The 25,038-nt window shown below is 39.6% G+C and overlaps 1 protein-coding gene across 1 annotated transcript in view; it reads right to left on the bottom strand.

Annotated features, from left to right (window-relative positions):
• Positions 1-929: 929 nt before the first annotated feature.
• Positions 930-25,038, bottom strand: part of GGT1 (gamma-glutamyltransferase 1) — a 61,086-nt gene continuing 36,977 nt past the window's right edge. The window contains exons 4-13 of the mRNA XM_075215496.1: positions 23,517-23,606; positions 20,181-20,373; positions 5,677-5,834; positions 5,399-5,548; positions 5,027-5,160; positions 4,500-4,687; positions 4,020-4,147; positions 3,818-3,930; positions 2,103-2,216; positions 930-2,010 (exon numbers count right to left, since the gene is read on the bottom strand). Coding sequence (XP_075071597.1) covers positions 1,864-2,010; positions 2,103-2,216; positions 3,818-3,930; positions 4,020-4,147; positions 4,500-4,687; positions 5,027-5,160; positions 5,399-5,548; positions 5,677-5,834; positions 20,181-20,373; positions 23,517-23,606 — 1,415 coding nt within the window. The 3' untranslated portion in view covers positions 930-1,863. The remainder of the gene's footprint in view (positions 2,011-2,102; positions 2,217-3,817; positions 3,931-4,019; positions 4,148-4,499; positions 4,688-5,026; positions 5,161-5,398; positions 5,549-5,676; positions 5,835-20,180; positions 20,374-23,516; positions 23,607-25,038) is intronic.

The raw sequence follows: 25,038 nt of genomic DNA, 5'->3' as shown, positions 1-25,038 counted from the left end.
TGTAACCAACTGTCTTTTAGCTATCTCCACATGGATGTCTCAGCTCTACTACCTAAAGCTCAACACATCCAAAACAGAGCTTATTATCTTCCTTCCTGCCAGAGTCACCTTTCCTGAAATTTCCCTCACTGTTAAGAGCACCACAATATCGGCAGTCTCCCAAGCCCGCTGCCTTGGTGTCACACTTAATTCTGCCCTCTGCTTTATTCCTTATATCCAGACTCTCTCTCCCAGTCCCGTCGATTCCACCTTAAAAACATTGCCAGAATATACCCTTTTCTTACTCAGCATTCTACCAAAGCTCTTATCCATTCTCTTATCATCTCTCGTCTTGACTACTGCAACTCCCTACTATCTGGCATTCCCGACACCTATATATCCACACTTCAATCCATCCTAAATGCTGCTGCAAGACTGATCTTCCTCTCTCACCACTCCACATCTGCTGCACCACTTTGCAATTTCCTACACTGGCTCCCTTTGTCCTCCAGAATCTAATTTGAATTACTTATCTACAAACTCCTCCACATTACCTCCTCTTAGATCTACCTGTGACCCACACTTTGTCTCATCTCTGGTAACCACCTCTCACTCGTGTCTACAAGACTTCTCCCGTGCTGCTTCCCACTTATGGAATTCCCTACCACGTGCAATCAGGCTTTCCCGCAGCCTTCAATATCTTTAGATGTTCTCTAAAAAACCATCTCTTTTTTTAAAGCTTACATTATCCCTGATGATACTATTCACACTAATAGACTCTCACAGTTGTCCCAAACTGCACTCTAAGTCACACTCGAATGGAATTATAGTCTTGGACATGTGATAGTGGGTTTTTAAACTGAATTAAAGATGGCATGTTTCAATGATAATACAAGACCTTGAGTGTTTCCCAACAATTAACCAGACACCAATTTCAATTTCAAGCCTTTAATATATTTGTGTTGCAATAAAATAAGAGTTCAAATTTTAAAAGACTATTACTATCAATGTAATGGACGGAGACGGTGTAACACCGATGTGTTAATATACTGGAATGAGAAAAATCTCTCACTTCAAAAGGTGTAAGAATAAACAATAAGCACATTTTCCAACCCTGGTAGCTGAGTATCACCTGATAATAAACATGCATATTGTAGATCTCTTCCTGTTAATTCAATGAATATGTGGTTATAATACCACTGGCTAAGTATTTTCTTTGATACAAAGCTAACAGTCAGTAAAATACAAGCTGTCTGGAAGAGATGATACATGTTCTTTGTTGGGTGAAAAAAGGTTGATCTTTTGCAAGAGTTTTACATCTCATGTGTTGTTTGCTTTGAAGTTACATTTTTTCTCTTTAAGGATTTCATAGAGAACAGCGAAGGTTTAAAGATTTTCTCCTTATATAGAGTCAGACTGAAGACTCCATGAAAGGCACAGTTTATACGTTTCTGAGTGCAGTTTGTTTCTATTTGTTCACTGTGGTTTGTGTCAACATTGTCACATCATCATCATCATTTATTTATATAGCGCCAACATATTCCGTAGCGCTTTACAATTGTATGATTCCATTTGTACATTCCATGGTCACATCATGGCCATAACCCATATGGTCCCATAATCTAGCAGCTTTGTAGGCTTTCCTTCATCTAATGGAGTGTTTTCTATATGGTGTTACATTGAGACAAAATTCGATTTCTGAGTATGTCTTGTAAAAATTATTTAAGCTATGATACATTGTTTTATCAAGTTCTCAACATAAGCTGGTCTTTGAGTAAAGGTGCCATAGAATGTGTTGGGAGTCTATGGAAGCCAGTTGAAAGCCAATGAAGAAGAGGTGCATAGAGATGGCAGTTCACAGTCAGTAGATTACATGGACAGCGATCAGTAACCTGCTGGAACCCCTCCCTTCCGGGTGTCTGAGGCCGCTGCCCACTTGCCATCTGTCCGTAGAATGCCCTGGATCACAGATCCAGCTCTTGCTGATCGTACTACGTAATGATGACGTTTCAGAAGCTCATTCTCCACGCTCTAGAATACAGAAGAGAAGTCAAACACAATAAAAGGGGAACAGATGGATAGATTAGCAAGTAATAAAATAAATCTGAGAGGAGATGAAGGACCTTTTCCATGGTATCTTCTAGAACGGTGCTATTAGGGAATAATTGATTGTGTATTCGTGCCATTTCCACTGATTTCTCAATATCATAACCAAACCAGAGTGAACCTATAATAACCTGCAAAAGGAAAAGAGACAGTGTTCCTCAGACATAGTAATGATTGGCGTACATCCTCAAATTACTTTTTACATATGAAGAATTTGTAATAACAATAGTTCCAATGTCTCTCTCAAGATTCATTTAAACCATAAACTAATTTAATGAAAGAGCTGGTTCTAAAGTATCTGCTTATCTTAACCTTGTGGCCTCTTACATCTGGAGAGGAAGAACAGGGACGGGCTTGTGTAAGCTGAGTATAGTAGGGGCATGTATATGTAAGTGAAGTAAGTCACCCAGGAAATGTGAACTAATTAAACTTGGATGCATCCCTAGATATCTTTCTTAAGCCAAATCTTTTGCAGGTACCTCGACCTGGTGTAAAGAAGTGACAATGATGATGACACCCGCAGCTGATAGCACTTTATTCATTAGTGCTGCAGCTATACTGTATCAAGTTGTGACCCTCTACACAGATTTCTTATTTGTCATTTCCATTTGGATTACTGCAGGGGAAAAAAAGACTCCCATTGGATTTATACAGAAGTAAATGATGGATGTGGGAGTATTTGTATTTCATTACATGTTCTAAAGAAAATGTCTGACTTTCGCATTTATTAATAACACTGTCAAGAGAATACTCTCTTTTGCGTATATCAAATTTCATTACATTATATTGTGCATGAATAGGGTTATGCTTTTGCATTTACTATTAACACTGTCAAGCTACATCTCTATTGTGGAACGTATGTGTACGTATTTGGCCTGCATAAGTAAGTAAAGCCACTTTTTTAGATTGATATACATAAAAGGCACCGTATAACAGTAAAATATACTTAAAATAATGGAAGTTTTTATATGTATCTATATATAATCTTCATGCGCACTTCCACCCCTTTGCAGCAGGTTGCCATGCTAGGGTGGATTTGCCATTTACAGGCCTGAAGACTCTGCAGAAATGCACTGTGTGGATCGGTGGGTTTATACACAAAGTTAGGCTCAGTGATGTTATGGCAGCTTAATGACTGCATTTTTAGCTTTTTGACCTGTGTAAAATCCCATCAGAACACTGTCCTAATTGTCCATATTGAAGCTTCAGCTGTCTATAATCGGGCGCGGAAGTAATAATTTTCCTTTTCAACAGAGCCTCTGTGGAAAATCTAGGCTGGGCCAGTGCTGGAATCTCCGACACCCTCCAGGCACAGTTAGTACATAGGCAGTGAAGCCACTTTGGGCTTCATGCACCTGCTCCCTCATACCCCACATCTTTACTGATCCCTACACTATTCAGAGAGGGGACAATGAATGTAAGGTGGCACATCACCCGCACTGGGGGAAAAAAGTACCGCTTACTGGGCTCAGTGTCTTCAACCGGCTGTGAATCTGGGTAACACTTTTATTTTCATAATTTATATTGGAAAATGTAAATTTGTTTTTTCATGGTTAAATTTTGGTTTGAGTTATTTGCCACATTAGCATATTTAACTGGAAGTTTAAAATGTGTTTTATGCTTTTTGCATTTGTTGTTTTAATATTTCTTCTGGGTCTTATTGCTTTCCCTCTCAATTACCATTGATGTTTATTTCTCTCCACTGTCCTGATTTTGTGGTTTCATGACTTACCAGTGCTGTCGCTGTGGTGATTTTACTCCCTCCAGACCCTCCAACCACCATATGCACATTTTGGTCTTTATTCAGCAGGATTGAGGGGCACATTGAGGACATGGGTCGTTTCCCTGCAAAAGATTTTGGAGTCAAATTTTCCACGCTCTGCTACCCATTTTGTTATATTCTATAATTGTGTGCAATTTAAGTGGAGAGATACCTGGTCTGATGAAATTAGAAGGTGATGGGGGAATACCAAATACATTGGTTATCAAAGGTGAACCAAAATCATCCATCTCATCATTATAGATGATTCCTGTCACATTGGAGATAACCTTTGAGCCAAAGCTGGAACAAGAAGGCAATTAATAAATTAAGAATATTATATCCTCATGGGCTGGGGGGGTATATCATTAAGATAAGCTAAAGTAATAAAACTGAGGTTTATTTTAAGGATGAAAGTGTAAAGTTCTATGAGTTCAAAGATCTGCAGTCACTTTGCTGTGGGGTGTGAAGTGTGTCCAAGTAGTGGTTCATAAATCCAGGTGTTAGGTTGAGCCCTTGTGCCAATGAATGGAATGTTCTTAATAAAAAAAAGATAGCAAGAGAGAGTAAGAAATAGACAAACTCTATATTCTCATTTTTACAGAGCTACTTGATGTTATTATTGCTGTTAGTAGAAGTTGTCCCATTTTCTTACTACAGGTTGATGGTGCTAGTGGCAGACACCGCACTTCCATCCTCTGCTATGACTGCCAGGTGTGCTGTGCCGTGATCATCTGGGTTGTAGAATGAGGGCTCATAATATTCAGATGGGTGGGTGGTATCATCTGTGATTTTCTGTCTTAGATACTCAGCAAATTCATCTGAGGTCAAATTTTTCAACACCTGCAGGAGAATCACATCTGTCAAGTGTGGCCACATCTGTCTTCCCCACAAAAGGGACAATATAGATACGTTGTACAGTGTCATTCGTGAGACTGACCACAGTGCTTTAAGTGTTCTCTGCCTAATGGAGACACAAGTTCACACAATGCAGGTTAAAATTACAAAATTACGTTAAATGAAATAAGTGAGGGGAATAAGCTTACATTGAAGCGTGCATTGTAGTTTAGGTAAAGGGTCCCAAAAAATTCCAACAATTGGTAATATCAACTCTCCAATCTAGTCTTGAGCTAAACAAATTCCTGCAAGGCACTGGATCAGTGGGGCCAAACTGTACATTACCTCTGTTATATTCACAAAGTTGGGATCTCCTAGCAAAGTTCTCTTGGCATAAGCAAAGCGGAAAGCCTCTGCAATGCGGTGGTAGGTCAGTCCAAGAGCCTCTGGTTTTACACTGTTACTAGAAAAATTAAAACCTAGTTCAAAACAAGAGAGGATAAAACTGTAAAACATTCCACCAAAAGTTTAAATTCTAATTAGTATGTCATCATTTATGACAACACAGGAATGAGATTGCAGTGCATGACATCCCAGCTGGGAATGACTATGGTTTCCTACAGAGAAATACTTAGCACCTTCTTGTGCAGAACAGCAGCCTAAGGCTTCACTCTCTATAGGTCACACAACTAACAACTCTCTTCATCCGAATCTCACCCTTCAGTATGTTGAGGATGAGTCCAAGGACAGGACCACTTAGAGGTGCAGAAGGACTGATGAGAGTGAAGTCCCCAAGTTGCAATTTATGAGGTTTGTCATTAATCTCAACTTGGTAGTTTCTCAGATCTTCCTCTGTAATGATTCCACCTGCAACACAGTGTAAAAAAGTAAGGAATTATGTACACATCTTCATTGGGCAATTAACCCACTGACCAACTAACCAAGGTCATTCTAGCAGTATATGCCACCAACACAACACACCATGTTTCTCTCACCTGCTTGCTTGATGTCCCTCACAATTTGCATGGCTAGTGGGCCCGTGTAGAAAGAATTGCCATCGTCCGCCAGCTTCTGTAGTGTCTCTGCCAGTTTAGGCATCTTCACAATATCTCCTCTCTGCAAAACCTTCCCGTCAGCATTGCAGAATACCTCGCTGAGAGCACAGGAGGCAGTGTTAATGGTAGCATGTATTTTATACCTGGATAATCTTAAAAGCAAGTAAATTCCTCAAATCTAAATGCTTTAGATCACCACAATATTGGTGATGCCACATGAAATGATTTGTGGACTTTTAATGGAATTACTGATGTATAGCACACAAGTATTCTTTAAGTATGCTGGTTATAATTGGAATCAATGGTGTCCATAAATGTCTACAATCGTGTAAATAATATTTCTGCAAATATTTAGTAATGTAATTAAACATAACTGGTGCTTTAGGATAACTGTGACTCTTACAATAGCACAATGCTTGGGGGGTTACATGTATTCCCGAAACTGCATAGTAATGTCAAATAAGCTTATAGTTTATTTAGAGTGGTATAATAGCATTGGTAGTGCAGTATTCTGCAGATATGGTTATAAGTAGAGATGGTCACTGACCCCCGTGTTTTGGTTTTGGATTCGGTTTTGGATCTGGATTACCGTCGTGTTTTGGTTTTGGTTTTGGTTTTGCAAAACCGCCATTGCGTGTTTTGGTTTTGGTTTTGGTTTTGTTTGGTTTTGTTTTGCTATTTTTTGGGAAAATCCATGTTTTTGGGCCTAAATTAACCCAATTTAGTGCTCCAACTGTTTTAGAGACAAGTAATCTAATTGTTGAGGTAATAAATCATCCAAAAAAACAGTTTAATTCTTCGTTGGTAGGCCTATTCTACACACAAAACAGATTGTCTTCCTCTCCATCTATGCATATTGGCAATGCAGCCATCGTCTTTGAATGTATATTACACCCTACACTTATAGTTAAATATGTAAAGAAATGGAAAAAGCCAGTTTGGTTTCTGTCTCTCAAGGCCCCCCTCCACTTGTATAAAATACCAAAAAATTCAGCCATTATAGACTGTACAATATTAATTGACATGGAGAAAGACAGTTTGGTTTCTGTCTCTCAAGGCCCCCCTCCACTTGTATAAAATACCAAAAAATTCTGCCATTATAGACTGTACAATATTAATTGACATGGAGAAAGCCAGTTTGGTTTCTGTCTCTCTAGGCCCCCCTCCACTTGTATAAAATACTAAAAAATTCAGCCATTATAGACTGTACAATATTAATTGACATGGAGAAAGACAGTTTGGTTTCTGTCTCTCAAGGCCCCCCTCCACTTGTATAAAATACCAAAAAATTCTGCCATTATAGACTGTACAATATTAATTGACATGGAGAAAGCCAGTTTGGTTTCTGTCTCTCTAGGCCCCCCTCCACTTGTATAAAATACTAAAAAATTCAGCCATTATAGACTGTACAATATTAATTGACATGGAGAAAGACAGTTTGGGGTCACTCTGTCTCTCTAGGCCCCCCTCCACTTGTATAAAATACCAAAAAATTCAGCCATTATAGACTGTACAATATTAATTGACATGGAGAAAGCCAGTTTGGTTTCTGTCTCTCTAGGCCCCCCTCCACTTGTATAAAATACTAAAAAATTCAGCCATTATAGACTGTAAAATATTAATTGACATGGAGAAAGACAGTTTGGGGTCACTCTGTCTCTCTAGGCCCCCCTCCACTTGTATAAAATACCAAAAAATTCAGCCATTATAGACTGTACAATATTAATTGACATGGAGAAAGCCAGTTTGGTTTCTGTCTCTCTAGGCCCCCCTCCACTTGTATAAAATACTAAAAAATTCAGCCATTATAGACTGTACAATATTATGAAAAATGGACAAAGCCAGTTTAGGGTCACTCTGTCTATGACACCCTACCCTTAAGGATAAATTGCCCTAACAGCAGCCTTTCAAGATGGTATGTGATATGGAAATGCCACAAGTCCCTTTCCTCTTTGGGGGTAGATTGCACCCTACACTTACATAGAAAGTTTTAAAAAGATGTTATCGGCATCATCTTCAGCTTCATCCTCACCCTCATCAGTGTGTACGTCATCATCACAGACTATCAATTCATCGCCGCTTGAATCCGCCATTAGAGAACAGTCAGTGCTTGGATGTCTTGGATGGTGAAGGCCTTCCTCGTGGAAGATGTAGTTCATTTTTATAAACATCATTTTCTCCACATTTTTGGGAAGTAACCTTCTACGGCGATCACTGACTAAGTTCCCTGCTGTGCTGAACACTCGTTCAGAGTACACACTGGAGGGTGGGCAGCTTAGGTATTGCAAAGCAAGTTTGTACATGGGTTTCCAAATGGCCTGCTTTTCTTCCCAGTAAGGAAAGGGACTGTCTGACATTTCCATATCAACTACCTCTTGAAAGTAATCCTCCACCATCCTTTGCATGTTTATACTCATATTGGATGGAGTTATGGGCAAAGTGACACATTTTTTTGAAAAATCCTTCAAACCAGCCCAGATGTTAAATTGTTCTCGTCTGCCCCCTGTGTCTTCCCTGCTTCTTTTTTGGAAATTTAATTTTTTACGAGCAACAGCTTGAGAAAGTGAAGGAGGACACGTCGTCAAGCCGAGGCCCAGTTCAGCGGCCAACTTGCTGAGCAATAGCTCCTTGCAAAAGTTCACATCTCGCTCATTTACAAGTAAAGACTCAATGTAGCTTTTAAACCTTGGATCAAGCACAGTGGCCAAAACGTACTGATCCGAGTTCAAGATCTTAATAACTCGAGGATCATTGTGAAGCGAATTAAGTACTTGATCGACAAGGCCAACATACTTCGCTGAATTGCTTGCTTTCAGCTCCTCCTTCATTTTCTCAAGCTGCTTTTCCAATAGTCTAATTAAAGGAATGACTTGGCTCAAACTAGCAGAGTCTGCACTGACCTCACATGTCACAACTTCAAATGGTTTCAGCACCTTGCACAGCACTGAAAGGATTCCCCACTGTGCAAGAGTGAAATACATCCCCCCTCCTTTCCCAATGTCATGACTTGTGCAATATGCTTGGATGGCTTTGCGCTGTTCCTCCATCCTCTGAAGCATGTACAGGGTGGAATTCCACCGAGTTACCACCTCTTGCTTAAGTTGGTGGCAGGGCAAGTTAAACTGCTCTTGGAGCTGCTGTAATCTCCTACATGCTGTGGCTGAATGCCTGAAATGGCCTGAAATTTTACGGGCCACCGAAAGCATCTCCTGCACCTCACGGTTATTTCGTAGGAAGCTCTGCACCACCAAGTTGATGGTGTGAGCAAAACAGGGAATATGTTGGAAATCACCCAGCTGTAATGCTCGCACTATATTGTTGGCGTTATCTGAAATGACATACCCTGGGGAGAGTCCGAGTGGTATAAGCCATGCATCAATCACATCTCTCAGTTTGCGTAACAAATTGTCAGCCGTATGCCTGTTAGTGAAGCCGGTGATACAAAGAGTGGCCTGCCTGTGACAAATGTTACGTAGTGGTGTACATGCTGCTGCTGTTCCTGCTGGTGAAGGTGAATGACCAACCCAGTGGGCTGTCACAGTCATATAGTCTTTGGTTTGGCCACTTCCACTTGTCCACATATCTGTGGTTAAGTGAACAGTGGGCAGAATGGCATTTTTCAGCGCAATCTCTACATTTTTACACACTTTTTGGTATAGTTGTGGAATAGCTTTACGGGAGAAATGGTGTCGCGATGGAATTCTGTAACGCGGACACAAAACCTCAATTAACTGTGAAAAACCAGCTGCGTTTATTGTGGAGATTGGACGCAGATCTAACACTAACATTGCAGCCATGGCGTCTGTGATTCGCTTGGCGACTGGGTGACTGCTGTCATATTTGCTTCCCCTCGCAAATGATTGTTTCACAGTTAATTGCTGAAATGTAGGACTGCTCATTTTATTCACCTGCCTCTGGGATGACGATTCACCCCCAGCAGCAGCAACAGCAGCAGCAGGACTAACGCTTTCTTCAGAGGAATCAATAATAGTGCCGGAGTCATCCAGCCTTAAGTGGGATGCCGGGCTAACTCCGAGCGCTACTGAGGATATTGATGAGGATGGTGTGGTGGGTGTATTTTGTAGCCGTCGGTATGTCGGTGAGCGGAGGGTCTTAGCTGATGAGGGAGTGCTTGTATTCTTTTGGGAAGAACTTTCAGCTTTTCCCAACACTTTGCCATGAACTCTCGTTAAATGGCGTAACATAGACGAGGTTCCAAGATGGTTAAGGTCCCTCCCTCGACTGACTGTGGCTTCACATACACTACAAATGGCTATACAATTGTTGTCTGGATTTGGGTAGAAATAATTCCACACATAAGAAGTGGATTTTTTTGTTTTATGCCCAGGCATGACAATGGCCTTTTTCTTGTCACGTGCCAGAACTGCTGCCACTGGTGCAGGACTTACACAAACAACCTCATCCTCATCAACATCCTCATTAGCGCCCTCGTCGCCTACACAAATCTCCCCCTCATCCTCTTCTAATTCCAAAGTGGCATCCTCAATTTGGGTATCACCGGCTACACTCGGGCTATTACGGCACACATCAGCAGAATGCTCACGATTAGACATCCCACTGTTGGATGGACTCTCCACAGGGATTGTTGTCATTTGTGAATCAGAGCAAATATTCTCCTGTAATGCCTCACTGTTATCTTGCAGCTCAGCTTTGACGCGTAACAGTAGTTGTGCACCAATTGTAGCCTGGGTAACTTTTTGGGATCTGCCACTAATAGCCAAAGGTGAAGGCCTCATTCTCTCTTTGCCACTGCGTGTGTAGAATGGCATGCTTGCAATTTTTTTTTTATCGTCACTTAACTTTTGCTCAGTTACACTTCTTTTTCGCTTCAATACAGTAAATTTTTTTTTGGTTTTTGTTTTTTGCACTAATTTGAAAACACTCTGTTGTTTGACATCGCCTTGGCCAGATGACGTACTGGGAACACTAACATCAGGACTGGTGACAGAACCTGGTTGCTCATTTAGATCATATGTGGACTGCTTTGAATCCATTCTGAGCGCAAACCACTGGGGAGTGCTAAAAATTATTTAGTAGATTCTGCTGACAGTTATGACTTTTGACAGCCAGAAATATTAATGCACAATTAGGGAGGACACCCCAAAAACACTGAGGAGTGCTAAAAATTATTGAGTAGATACTGCTGACAGATATGACTTTTGACAGCCAGAAATATTAATGCACAATTAGGGAGGACACCCCAAAAACACTGAGGAGTGCTAAAAATTATTGAGTAGATACTGCTGACAGATATGACTTTTGACAGCCAGAAATATTAATGCACAATTAGGGAGGACACCCCAAAAACACTGAGGAGTGCTACAAATTATTGAGTAGATACTGCTGACAGATATGACTTTTGACAGCCAGAAATATTAATGCACAATTAGGGAGGACACCCCAAAAACACTGAGGAGTGCTAAAAATTATTGAGTAGATACTGCTGACAGATATGACTTTTGACAGCCAGAAATATTAATGCACAATTAGGGAGGACACCCCAAAAACACTGAGGAGTGCTACAAATTATTGAGTAGATACTGCTGACAGATATGACTTTTGACAGCCAGAAATATTAATGCACAATTAGGGAGGACACCCCAAAAACACTGAGGAGTGCTAAAAATTATTGAGTAGATACTGCTGACAGATATGACTTTTGACAGCCAGAAATATTAATGCACAATTAGGGAGGACACCCCAAAAACACTGAGGAGTGCTACAAATTATTGAGTAGATACTGCTGACAGATATGACTTTTGACAGCCAGAAATATTAATGCACAATTAGGGAGGACACCCCAAAAACATTGAGGAGTGCTAAAAATTATTGAGTAGATACTGCTGACAGATATGACTTTTGACAGCCAGAAATATTAATGCACAATTAGGGAGGACACCCCAAAAACACTGAGGAGTGCTACAAATTATTGAGTAGATACTGCTGACAGATATGACTTTTGACAGCCAGAAATATTAATGCACAATTAGGGAGGACACCCCAAAAACACTGAGGAGTGCTAAAAATTATTGAGTAGATACTGCTGACAGATATGACTTTTGACAGCCAGAAATATTAATGCACAATTAGGGAGGACACCCCAAAAACACTGAGGAGTGCTAAAAATTATTGAGTAGATACTGCTGACAGATATGACTTTTGACAGCCAGAAATATTAATGCACAATTAGGGAGGACACCCCAAAAACACTGAGGAGTGCTACAAATTATTGAGTAGATACTGCTGACAGATATGACTTTTGACAGCCAGAAATATTAATGCACAATTAGGGAGGACACCCCAAAAACACTGAGGAGTGCTAAAAATTATTGAGTAGATACTGCTGACAGATATGACTTTTGACAGCCAGAAATATTAATGCACAATTAGGGAGGACACCCCAAAAACACTGAGGTGTGCTACAAATTATTGAGTAGATACTGCTGACAGATATGACTTTTGACAGCCAGAAATATTAATGCACAATTATGGGGGACACCCCAAAAGCGCTGGGGAGTGCCAAATATGAAGAAAAAATAATAAACCTCTATCCTCCTCTCTGCACTAGCGATTTTGGTTAGAGCAATTGCAAGAACAATATTGTATTCTCTGTCCCTGCTCTAATTAGCCTATGACTACACCCTGCTCTCTCCCTCTGTCAAATGGCGATGGATTGCTGTGGAGGCGTGTATTTATAAAGTTGAAGTATCGCGAGAACCGAGTCCCGAGATCCGACGACGTCACAATGACGTTCGGCCTCGATTTGGATTCGGAATGGGCGGGAGAGTACCGAGCTGCTCAGCTCGGTACTCGGATACCCAAAGTTCGGGTGGGTTCGGTTCTCGGAGAACCGGACCCGCCCATCTCTAGTTATAAGTGTTGTACAACTATATTAAAAGTTATAAAAAATAACGATTAATGATATTGTCACTTTCCTATAACATTCTAAAACGTGTGAATTATAAGGGATAACATACAGCACATTTGACTATAGATAACATATAATATAATATAGAAACCCCAATGTAATTGTACAGGTATAAGGATTAACAGAGGTTATTTTGACAATTCTCATATTCAATGTTTTAAGAATGTTATTACTAACACAATATATGATAATAAAAAAGGCAAATAGAAGCTATATTAGGAATATATAAACATGTGGATGCCTTCAACAAAGAAATATACTTATATAGAAATATATTTAAAATAGCAAATAAACAAATAAGGTATGGCTAGTGATTGGTATATTTTAGCTGCATGTTTCTTTGTACCTAGTTCATCTGCACTGTATCCCAATCCTAGTTTTACAACTACTGAGTAGTTATATAGTTTCTACTTTGTAAATGTACCAAATCTACCTGAAAATCAAGTAAAACATGTTAAAAAACTGCAGGAGGCTGTTGGCTCCCATTAGATTTAAATTGACACATGCTTGTCACACCAAAACAAGCTACTGCAATATATATATACATACATATATATATATATATATATATATATATATATATATATATATACATACATACATATACTTATATACGTATATATATATATATATATATATATATATATATATATATATATATCTATAGTTATCTTCAATGATGAATTTATCACACTTGCCAATTTAACAAGATAAGTATAATAGCTTCTTCGTGTGTAAGTACCATCGAACAATGTTAGAGAACAAGTTATGGATAAAATGGATATGTGTCAGTGCGCAATCGATATAACTACATTTTCATTAGCCCCTTTGGCACAGTAGCATCTAACATTATCCCTTTACAAAACTAGTCTGCAGTGCATGCGTGGCACGTGGAGAGAGGGGGACCTGATCACATTCCTTTTCCCACGTTGTTCATGTGGTTCACCAACAGGTTATTTCCCCCCAGTTTGGTTGCTGGCCTTACAGTCTTTGTGGTGCAGGGGGATCCAACTCTTTCTATCGGATCAGTACATCTGCATTGCTGTGGACAATGAGAAAGCCATAAAGTTAAAATGCAAGACTCTACCACAACAGTCTGCAATTCGCTCCTGAAGTGCGAGCCCTTTAAAAGGATGTGATCAGTCACCACAGTAAAGTACCGGCTGTAAAAGTAGGTCTGAAGTTTTTTCACAGCTCACACCAAGTGTTGTTTATCAACTGTGGCATACTGCACCTCCCGGTGCACAGATTATCTGCTTAAATAGGCTACAGAGTGCTCCTGGCCATCTGGCCCCTCCTGGTTGAGTACTGCTCCAAGTCCGTACTGACGCATCAGTTTGTACAATAAAGGCCTTATTTGGTGGGTGTCCAATTCACTATTTTAGAGAGTCTCTTCTTAGTGAAGTCTGTAAAGGGATTCACAACAGCACTAAAGTCAGGGACAAATCGTATGTAGTACCCTACAGTCCCTAACAAGGCCAGTACCAGTCTCTGGGTTGTGAGTCAGGGCCAGTCTCAGATTGTCTTTACCTTTGCTGATTCTGGTCTAACCCTTTCCACCTACAGGATGCCCCAGAAACTGCACCTCTGCAATCCCCATCTGGCACTTGTCTTCCTTAATTGTCAGACCTGCGCATTGAATCTTCCCTAACACCTGCCCTAAATGCTGTATTTGATCTTCCCAGGTCTTACAGAAAATGGCACTGCTAGAAGGTGGCTGTAGTGTTCTTCATTCCAAACATCCTGAACTTGAACAGGCCAAATGGGGTGATCAACTCCAATAGTTCTTGAGCCTCCTGGTCAGTGGTTTCTGCAAATACCCCATACTTAGGACAAAAGTGGAAATATACTTTGCACTGACCAACTCATCTAAGAAAGCATGAATACAGTGCAGGGCATAGGCATCAGCCATGGTAACATCATTCAACCTGTTGTAGTCTACATAAAACCACATTGTCTTGTCCTTCTTGGGGACCAATACAATGTAGAATGCCATGGATTACACAATGCTCTGATCACACCTTGTTTCATCATCTCCTCGTTCTCCCTGTATATATTCTAGTTCACCTCGTCCCAATAAGCATGTTCCCTAAATGGACCTTGTTCACCAGTTTCCAAGTGGTGCATGGAAAATGGAAAGTTTTAGAAGTTTCCAATTTTCTAAAGATTTTAGCGTATTATATATAACTGGAGAATTATTTAGAGTATGTAATGGCAAGAGTATATAGGGTACTTCTATACATAAATCTTATGTATAAAATTCTAAGTAATATAGTTCAAGGTACATGTAAGTATGTAGCCTCTTCAATTGTTAATATTTCTGATGGAGCAAAATCAATTTCATAACCAGAAAATTAACTTCTACAAAAATATGTTTGATACTTGATATAGAAACCTCAGGCTTTGACACAAGCCCGACTGTAAATTCTAATACTGTGATAAAAGAAGGAGAATAGGTGGGTAACCTTGTCTTGTCCCTATTTTTTCAACTAATGGATCTGATATAAAGTCATCTGTCAACACTCTAGTTTTATGTTGTGTTATAAACATTAGCCAAATAGTCAATAATTCCACGTTTTTCTACTGTTGTTTACAGGTAATCCCAAGAAATGAGATCAAATGCTTTTTCTTTTGCATCTATGCTTACTGTGCATTTTATAGCTGTCTTTCTGCAAAATATTGGATTACTGTAAATGACATGTAAATATTGGATATAGGGGTTTTCTGCTATAGAAAACAAGTATGTTTGTTATTATTTTATGTTCAACATTACACAATAAAATAAACGTACATGACCCCATATCTGTGAAATCACTCCACTGTTTTGACCACATTGTGATAAATTAATGCATTAAAACCTACCACCAGTCACTCCTGGTGAAGAATGGAATTATAAAAATGGTTGTATATCAGTGGTGAAAGTGGAGATTTAGTAGTGGTGGTATGGAGAAGTGAAAGGAATTTGGTAGTTTTACAATCTAGACAATAATATAAGTGGCTGTCATAGGCAAACCGAGGGGGGGTTTCCTAGTGCCTGGAAAACCCCCTCTCAGCCTGGGGCACTGTATAATTGAGGTGGCTGGACCCTGCTCCCGCTTCACACGGCTCTGCTTGAAAAGGGAGAACTGCGTGCACCTAACAGTAGTGCAAGCAGCATTGCCCATGTATGTTATAGGGATAGGAAGAGTTGGAGAGCAGCCAAGCACTGTCTACAATTATAGCCACGCCCCCATGCATGCTGGTCACGCCCACTGGCGGAGTGGTGTGGAAACCCCCCTCTACAAATCCTGCGTTTGCCCCTGGCTGTATGGCATAACACCGTATACCAGCCCAATTTGGTCACTGGGATATATTTTAAAGTGACTGGTCCTGGGGATTTAAGGTTTTTCAAGTGAGATATTGCTATGTCTATCATCTCTTGGTTATTATGTTATTTAAAATGTTTAATTGTATTTCAGGTATTGTGGAAAATTATCTTTCCAGAGGTATGTATTGTTATATTTGTAAAAATAATTTTCCTGATATTGCTTACCATTAAACGGTCAAAAAAATTCTTAGGATAGCTCCACCTTTGTGGTGAAACTTTCCATGTTCATCCCTTGGCTGCTTTATAGTGGTATGAATTGTTTCCTCCTTTACTAAACTTGTTAGTAACTTGCTATTTTATTGCCATATTTGTGCAAATACCACTGCTCTCTCTTCTACATGCTGTAATAGAACAATTTCTTCTGCTGTAAACTCCCTTTAGCTGACAAGTGTGATTTTCATGGAGATTGTAAAAATACAATTGTTAGTTCCTTCTGTGCTTTCATATGAATTAGTTAAATTCCTTTATTTTGCTTGCTGGTATATTAAATTATATTACCTCTTAATGCTGTTTTTGCAGCTTCCCAAAATAATATAGGATCAGTGATGTGTTGCTGACTATCATTTTATGATCCAAGTAATCTTTCATACTTTGAGATCTCCAAGGTTTAGAGAACCACATTGGAGAAAACTTATGTTCACCAAGATATAAAGTACAAAAAGCACTAGAGATTCAAGTTTAGTCTCTCATCGGGGTGTGTAAATCTCCATATATCCACTAGCTGGCGCTGTATACTAATACATCTTTACCAATTTAGGGACATTTTTTTTTGTGGATTGCCGGTCTGTCCAAAATTACATGTGCTATAACGTTTAATAACCTGATTAGAGTGGATATTATGTAGCAGTACTATAATTTGCTGTAATAAATATGTATCATATTTGCTAGGAGCATGTAAAGTACACAATAGGCCTGATTCATGCTTTATAAATACATAATACATTCAATACATAAATCAAGATGCTTTCCATGCGTACTGTACATACAATGCGGTTTAATAGTCTTTCTTGCGTACACATGTTCTGTTCTAGCTAGTGGTACGCATGCGTGTACTTTTTAAAACAATCGACAGTGCCATAGTAGCTGATAGAAATGATAGACTGAAACCAAGCATTCTTGTGAGAAACCCGGTACTGGAATTGGCCGCCTCTATGTCGGAAAGCCCTTGACACTCCCGTATTGTACATTGCCCCTTCCCTCCCCCGTTCCGTCCCTCAAGGAGTAGGCTTGTTTCTGAAAAGGGGTAGAGCTATTTCACACAAGATATGCTACATGTATGTCTGAACATGAATTGAGCCCAATCTGTCATTAATGGATAGTAAATAGTAGCCCTTGAGATCAATAACTCTAGCATGTTTTATTTATTATTTATTTTATTAATGTTTATCTATATAGTACCAACACCACGGTTTACAGAGCATGTTTATAATTACAGCGTACAGAGCAAAAACCAAGACTTCTGCAGCTTTTTAGACAATTAAATTGTTTGACGTAGCATAGCTGAGGCCTGAGTTATGGCATCAGAAGGGTGTCCTTAGCATGATGATCTCTGTATGCTATTGGATGTTTTATCAACCTCTGCCCTTTTTGGCATGGTGGCTGCCATAAATACTATTGCAGTGTTTGGTGATCGCAAATTCTTAAAACCAGAGGAAGTGAATATGTGCAGCCAAGTGAGAAGAACAGGGCAAATCTTTGTCATTGAGAAAATACTTCAAAGCAAATACTCTCTACAGACTTTAATTATATTTTCCTGAGAAGTCTTAAAACAGGAACAGCTTCTTATCTTGCCCAAAAATATTTCCTACTTTTTTCTATGCAACCCAGGGTGCCGTCTTTGTGCACCGTTGGGCTCTTATTACCGCCATCTGTTGGTGGGTCCACTCTGTGTGCTCTTTGTATTACCATGGGAGGATACGTCTGTCCAGATGTAAAAATTTGGACAATTCCATATTTTTTCCCCACAAGTTCCACAATGCCGAGCCATTATGTTTTAAAAGAGAACCAACAATTGAGAATTCCCTCTTTTGTATTTATTTTCCAATTGATTCCATTTTATCTGCATTTGTGTTAGCTGTTGTTGGTTAGGGGGTGATACCAGAGCTCTCATGGCAGCTTATAAGTAAGACAAACACCATGCTGGAAGTATAGGCCCAATTTGATTTTCAGCTGTCTCCATTTCCACTTTCTGATCTTCACCTCATTGGATTCACTGTCACCAACACCATCTATATTGCCACTGCCTATTCTCTCCACAATGCCAGGATCTTTACTCCATCAACCTCCTAGCTTTGGCAATTCTGAATCTGATGGACTGGTCAAAGTGTACAAATGTAGCCCTTTCGTCCAAACCTCATCATTAGGCTCCCTTAAAGCTCAGATAAACCCAATAAAACAAACCAAAATCCATGGCTGAAATCACAAACATGTTTCCTTCTGTATGTGTATCCACTCCTCAGAAGTCCCCACCCTGGCCAAGCAATGCTACTTCTTCACATTAATCAACACTCTGAAATCCAACGCACTACTTTTCATCTTGGTGTTTGACTCCATTTTCATCCTCCACATTCTGTCTTCCTCTTCTTGTATTGTTCCCAAGGATTTGCGGACCAATTTAAACTCATGGTAGAAGCTACCCATATGGAGCTCCAGCTCTCACTTCCTGCTTTCTGCTCCTTCTTCCCAACACACATTCCCTTTAAATCCCTCTTTCGGCTTTCTGTCAAGTCCCAGATCAACTACAACCTGGTGATGCTTACCTGCAAGCCCTTCCACCCAGGGCCTTAACTAGGTCTGTGCGACAGGGGTGACCGCCCAGGGCGCGACGCTGAAGGGGGGGGGGGATGCAATTTGAGGGCTATGGGGGCGGCATTTGTCTTTCTCGCCCCAGGAGCTAGAATTCTAAGTTACGGCTCTGCATCCACCTATCTCCTCCTCCCTACACATCTACTTTAATCTCTTATGATGCCTCTAATCACCTCCTGTGCTCTACACACAATTGTCTCCTTGTCACACCTTCTCTTCTATTGTTGAAAGACACACTTCATGAGTGGAGCACTCAAATAGTCAGGATTCATTCATGGCAACTACTGTGGCCATGGATAATCATCTATTGCACTTTTTCCTCCACATTTTGTCTCTGTATGCACCCCAACCTATTTACAATTAGATGTAAACTCTCTGGAGCATAGACCTCCTTCACTATTGTCTGATTCTGTTTTATATTGCCTCTTGTTAAGTACTGTGCATATAGTGCCATATATACACGTATACATACGGGATGTAGCTGGGAATGTAAAACATAATTTCTATTGAGTCGGAGTATACACAATCAATATCAAACTAATAGTTTTGAAGAAAACATATTGATCTGTTAAAGCTGAGAGAAACAACAAAGGGCCCCAATAGTGATATTTTGTTTACATTAGTGACATTATATAGTACAAGTTAACCCGTGCATGATACTCATGCATTCTAGTCAAATCAAGCTACTTAAGGTGTTAAAAAGGTTCTTGTCATGCATTTGGGGCTAGGCCAGGCCTCCTCAGGGGAAGAGTGTTACTTCCCGACGTAAGCGCCCTTTTTTAACGTGGTTTTGTCCACATGTCACCACCTCATCATTCTTCTCCATCACCTCATCCTTCATCTTCATCGCCACATCCTTAATCTCCATCGTCTTACTGTTCTAAAACCTCTCGATACACAACGTTTCTGCTAAACACCTTATCGCTGTGCTCAATCAGTCTTCCTTGAAGGGCAGTATTCATAACCTGCACTTTCACATCACTGCTTCTCCGTACTCATGAAAATGCGACATACAATTGTCCATGACCAAACACAGGCTCTGGTAAATAAATACCCACGCGGTCAAGAGTTTGAGCCCTCAACTCGTAAATTTAGCCTTTACTATCCCTCCCACGGGGGGAAGGGGGGATGATGGAAGTTAACTGACTTCACTATTATATTTTTTTTGTCAAATAATGTCAGTATACCAAATTTCAGGTCAATTGGATGAAATAGTTTTTTACACACACACACACACACACACACACACACACACACACACACACACACACACACACACACACTAACACACGCTGCTAGGCTTATATATATTAGATTTCCTACCAGAGTGACTTGTCCTGTTCAATAACATTCTTGGACGCAGACAGACCCTGGGACAGGCCCATCCCTACAGGAAATCCCTCCCGCGCCAACTTAATGCTCGGCTCAAACAAGTTTTTCCATGGCAACTTGCCATGCCGCTGGTGTGCGGTGTAGTATCCTTTGACCTCTCCTGGCACTGCTATGGATAATCCTCCTGTAGAAGATAATGGTGTTAAAGTAATGTAAACTAGGCTAGTGCACAAAAAGCAGGAGAGACAAGACTGACTGTGAAAAGAATGGTGACAGAATATGGTCCACAATAGTCAGGAGAAGTTAGAGATCGTGGTGAAGTTCCATATACAACAAAAATACTGTTTCTATAGAGCTATTCTGCACAAACTAACATTTACATTTTCCTAGAAGATCAACAAAATCATTTAGATCATAGCTACTTTACTTGAAATCTCTGAAATTATATTGAACGGAAGCGATGCCCCTTTCTGATTATGTGCTGTCTTTTTAGCTCTGTGAGTAGATCAGCCCCATTCTAGTCAGTGGAAGTCTAGTTGCTGCAAAGAAGACCATTGTGGCCTGTTGTCTAACACTAAGGCTGGGTACACACTAACGGTTTATCATCCGATTATCGTGCCAATCACACGATAAACAACTGTTAGGTCCGATATTGCATTAGTGTGTACGCTCCCACAATTATGTTTTATCATTCCAAAGCACATTGTATTGTTTGATTTTATTTTATAAATGAACTAAAAATCTCTTTAAATGATGGAACAATGTGGGCAAATCAGTGTGTATGGACTCACGACCAGATCTGCATAGAGCTTACAGTCATCATTTTTTCAGCAGATGGTTATGACAGATGAAGAGCACAGATCTGAAGGTAAATCTTGTAAAACGTGTATAGTGTGTACACATGAATCAGTTATTGGTAAAATCGTTAACGATATTGCATCAGGAGAAATTTTCTGTAGTGTGTACCCAGCCTAAAAGGTGCAGGATCATTTGTCATGGAGATTACAGTTAATGAAGGGGGCTTTGGAAAACATAACAGCATAATAGGCTGATATAAAAACTTCATTAGAATCACATGAGATAGATATAAGGAAAAGAAGAAAGAGAGAGACATTGTAGATTCTTGCATTATATTTCAGTGTGAATCCAGAGAGAAAAAGACAGTCATAAAGCGATGACTGATTTTCCTGTACACTTATCTATGCAATAAATGATCTTGTTTTTAATCGCTGTGGTTATCAATTTTCATTATTTGAATAATAGATAACATTCACTTCCTAAAAGCAACAATTGATATTTTACCTTACATGACCCTTCTAATCACTTGCCAACATAGTGACAGGATTTATCCAAGTAGGATTTAGTACAGGAAGTAATACAGAGTTCATACAAGACTGCACAAGACAAGGATTCCAGTCTGAGGAAACTCTTGTCATGCCTGGGGTCTCCTCCTGTTATGTGCTGTAATTCCTGACTGCTTTAATAGTAAAGGTTTGTGATGTCAAAACAGAGCTTTTAGGCCAATACAATTAAATACACTTTACGTTTGTCAGGAGCGGAGACTATTTTATTGCTAGCTGTCTGCCCTGACTTATGCTTGGGTTTTTGGACCCTGTCCTTACCTGTGTAGGTTCCTGCATTACTTTTCAGTGTATTGTACCTACCTACACCTGGACCAGTATCATTTTACTTTCTGTCATAGTGTATCCCATGTTTACAGATCCAGCACCCACCTAGGAATAAGCCTCTACTGCTGTAGCCCCAAAACCTGGGGGCAACCAAGTACCAGTGAACATGTTCCGCTGTAAGAGAAAATGCGCTACAAAAGGGCAAAGGCCATGACTAGCCTGGCTCTAGAAGTCCGTTCTCGGACACTGGATTTTGGCAGCACAACTGGTTAACAAATCCGCTATGGAAGCACACAATAAGCATTCATTTTGCTTTTCATGCATTGGCATTTTCATTTTGGAGTTTACGTGTCCTTTAAGGTTTCTGAATTTATTTTTATGTACTCCTTGTACAGCACAATTGTGCTTTGACAACTGTCATAAATATCTAGAGAGAAATTCCAGAGAACGAACAGGCCCAAAGAGTATTTCTACGCATTGTTGTTGTTTTTGTATCTAGGTTGTTCTAAACTTAAAATTAGTAGTTATGTAAAACATAAACCCATTCCATTACTTTGGTCTGCCCTGCTTACATTTTAGTATTACATAGTTTAACATATTTGTATTTTTATGTGACTCTCCCCTCTAGGAGATTTTGGAGAGTTGGTCAAGTAACAAATGGGGAGGGGAAGCACGGCACAAAAAATCATGTAATTTTGGCCCCTCCGCTTGCATTGCAATACAACGATCACATCATTGCGCAGTAGTGGACAGGCCAAAATAACGCTTACCCAGTGAATCACACCATTCAGGCGCCATCCCGCCTACTTCTCTAGGCAGTGGGAAGTATCTGGGAGAAAGTCCTGCTCGTCCGTGAGTCCAGGAGAATTGTCAAAAATTTGGGACATTCCATGAGAGTATACAAGAAATTGTTGCACCAGTTTTTATTGCTGAGAGACTGTAGCTCAATGTAGTTAATTTTTCAATATAATCAGTAACAGTTTTATCTAACTTTCTTTTATGCAATGAATATTGAATATTTCATCTAATTATTTGAGGTGCTACTACGAAACTAGATTAGTTATAAAGTTTAAGAGAACAAACTTTATTTGATGTTTGTGAATTACATCAAACAAATTCTGTTCTCTGAAACTTCATAACTATGTTTTTATGTAAATATTATTTACTTTATATGCTTCAGATATGACAGCCATATTGTTTTAATGTGCAATATTTATTACCATTTACACATCACCAACCCTTGGGTGCATGGTAACATGATGTATGTGGTATTTTCCTGTACTGTGAGTAAGGTCTAGACAGAGAACACAGTGCCAAAGATTGTTTATTGTTACTTTGATGCCAAGAGTTTAGACAATTCCTTTAACAACTGTGAATATGTTGCTTTTTTCTCACTTCAACTCTTCTGTGTCACGTGTCTGTTATGCGCTGATTTTTGCTCTTATATACACACTAAACATTAACTGACTTGTTGTGCTATATGTAAGTTTTATGCAGTAGGTGGTATAAAGTATCCTTCTATAAACCACATAAAATGAAAGCAATTGGTGAAATCACAATAAACTGACATCATTTTCAATATGTGAATTGTGAAGAGAAGCAATCCAATTATAATATACCAGGAATTGTATAAGTCTTATTTTTGTGCCTTGTATGATGATTCAATGATTTATATCTTTGAACACTATACTTTCCTCACCTTTTTGAGATAACTCAGTACTGTTTCCAAACATTCCCTCAGTGGCATTTATTGGGGCAATCTCACGCGCATTAATTATCTCCGCTGTTCCTGTGGAGGGGAAGAAAATGAGACAAGAATCAGTGTTTAGTCAGGGAGTCATGTCTGTGTACTGGAGCATGACTATATAGGATAGATTACAGGAGCAGCAAAATATACAAATTGTATATTGATCCTGTCCCTAGGGTCTAGCGTCAAGCAACAGTATCACTACCCAGGGAGTGCTGTCAAAATTTTGCCTGAGGGCCAAGACTCAGCAGTCTATTAAAAACATTTTAAATGGCAAAAATGCAGGTGGCCCAGTGACCCAGCCCAAGGTAGCCCACTATGGGACTGGCCCGGGGATAGGGGGGAGGGGTGATGCTCTCCTGCTCCCCAGCTCAGTCTGCTCCTGTCGCTACCTGTGGGCAAAGCTTAAGAATTAACCAACTGATCCAAGTTCACTGTGATGGAGTTTACCTTCCTGGCTACACATCAAAATAATTACAGGAATATTAAATGGTCTGGCCTGAACAGAAACCTATATGTATGCATGTAGGTCACCTGACAAAGGACCACTTACTAACTGCAGATTATATGGACATGTAGTAGATGTATTTTGGTAAACATACGTCTATTCATCCACTTGTGCACATACAGGCACATGTCCCCCATCCATATGACACTTTCGGGATCTGCCCCATAAAAAAAATTGGATAGAAATTTCTTGGCGGAAAAAAACCAATAAACTTCATTTCCTGCCTACTAACACATTAGAGCCACATATTTCCTTAATTTAAACTTTTTTCATTAAGGGTCTGATTCATGCCCAGGTATAGGTCAATTGGCATAGTGTATCTTGTGTGATTTCACACTGCATATGCCCAGAATCCCAACTTACACAATTGCATCAAACTCTGCATGCATCTGACACTTACCACCTATGAATGGGGGACGGAAGGGAGAGACCAACGTAGAACATATACAGTAAGGGCGTCTTCATGCAGATGCATCTAATTCACATCCTGTGGTTACCATAAGTTCAGATGTTTTCTGCCACATCTATTGCACCTGCTACAGGGCATGTTTAAATGTCAGATGATAGCGATGACCAGCGCGGCATTGTCAGTAGCTAGCACAGAACAACTATACGCACTGAAGATTTATTTTCAATACGCATTGTATGCACTGTGCACAATGAAGATTTATTTATTAGTTATTTTAAAATAATAGATGACTTAAAAAAACAAACAAAAAACCCTATAATATATTTAAATGTGTTCTTGCTTTTTAAGTTGATTTGTTATATAATGTTTCCAGTTGTTATTTTAATTCATGATAATATAAAGGTTAAGTGCATTCTAAATTAATTGTAAATACACATGTAGTAAACATAGTGCAATTGCTTCTAAAAATTAGTGTGTAATATGTTTATTCTAGGACTCCAGTGTTTGGCTTCACAACTTTTTTTAACAAAAACCTGCTATGGAAACAGGTTAAGCTG

This window comes from Mixophyes fleayi, chromosome 1 (assembly GCF_038048845.1).
Source record: "Mixophyes fleayi isolate aMixFle1 chromosome 1, aMixFle1.hap1, whole genome shotgun sequence".
NCBI lineage: Eukaryota > Metazoa > Chordata > Amphibia > Anura > Limnodynastidae > Mixophyes > Mixophyes fleayi.
Note: the sequence above shows the minus strand (reverse complement) of the source record. Positions and strands in the feature narration are given on the sequence as shown.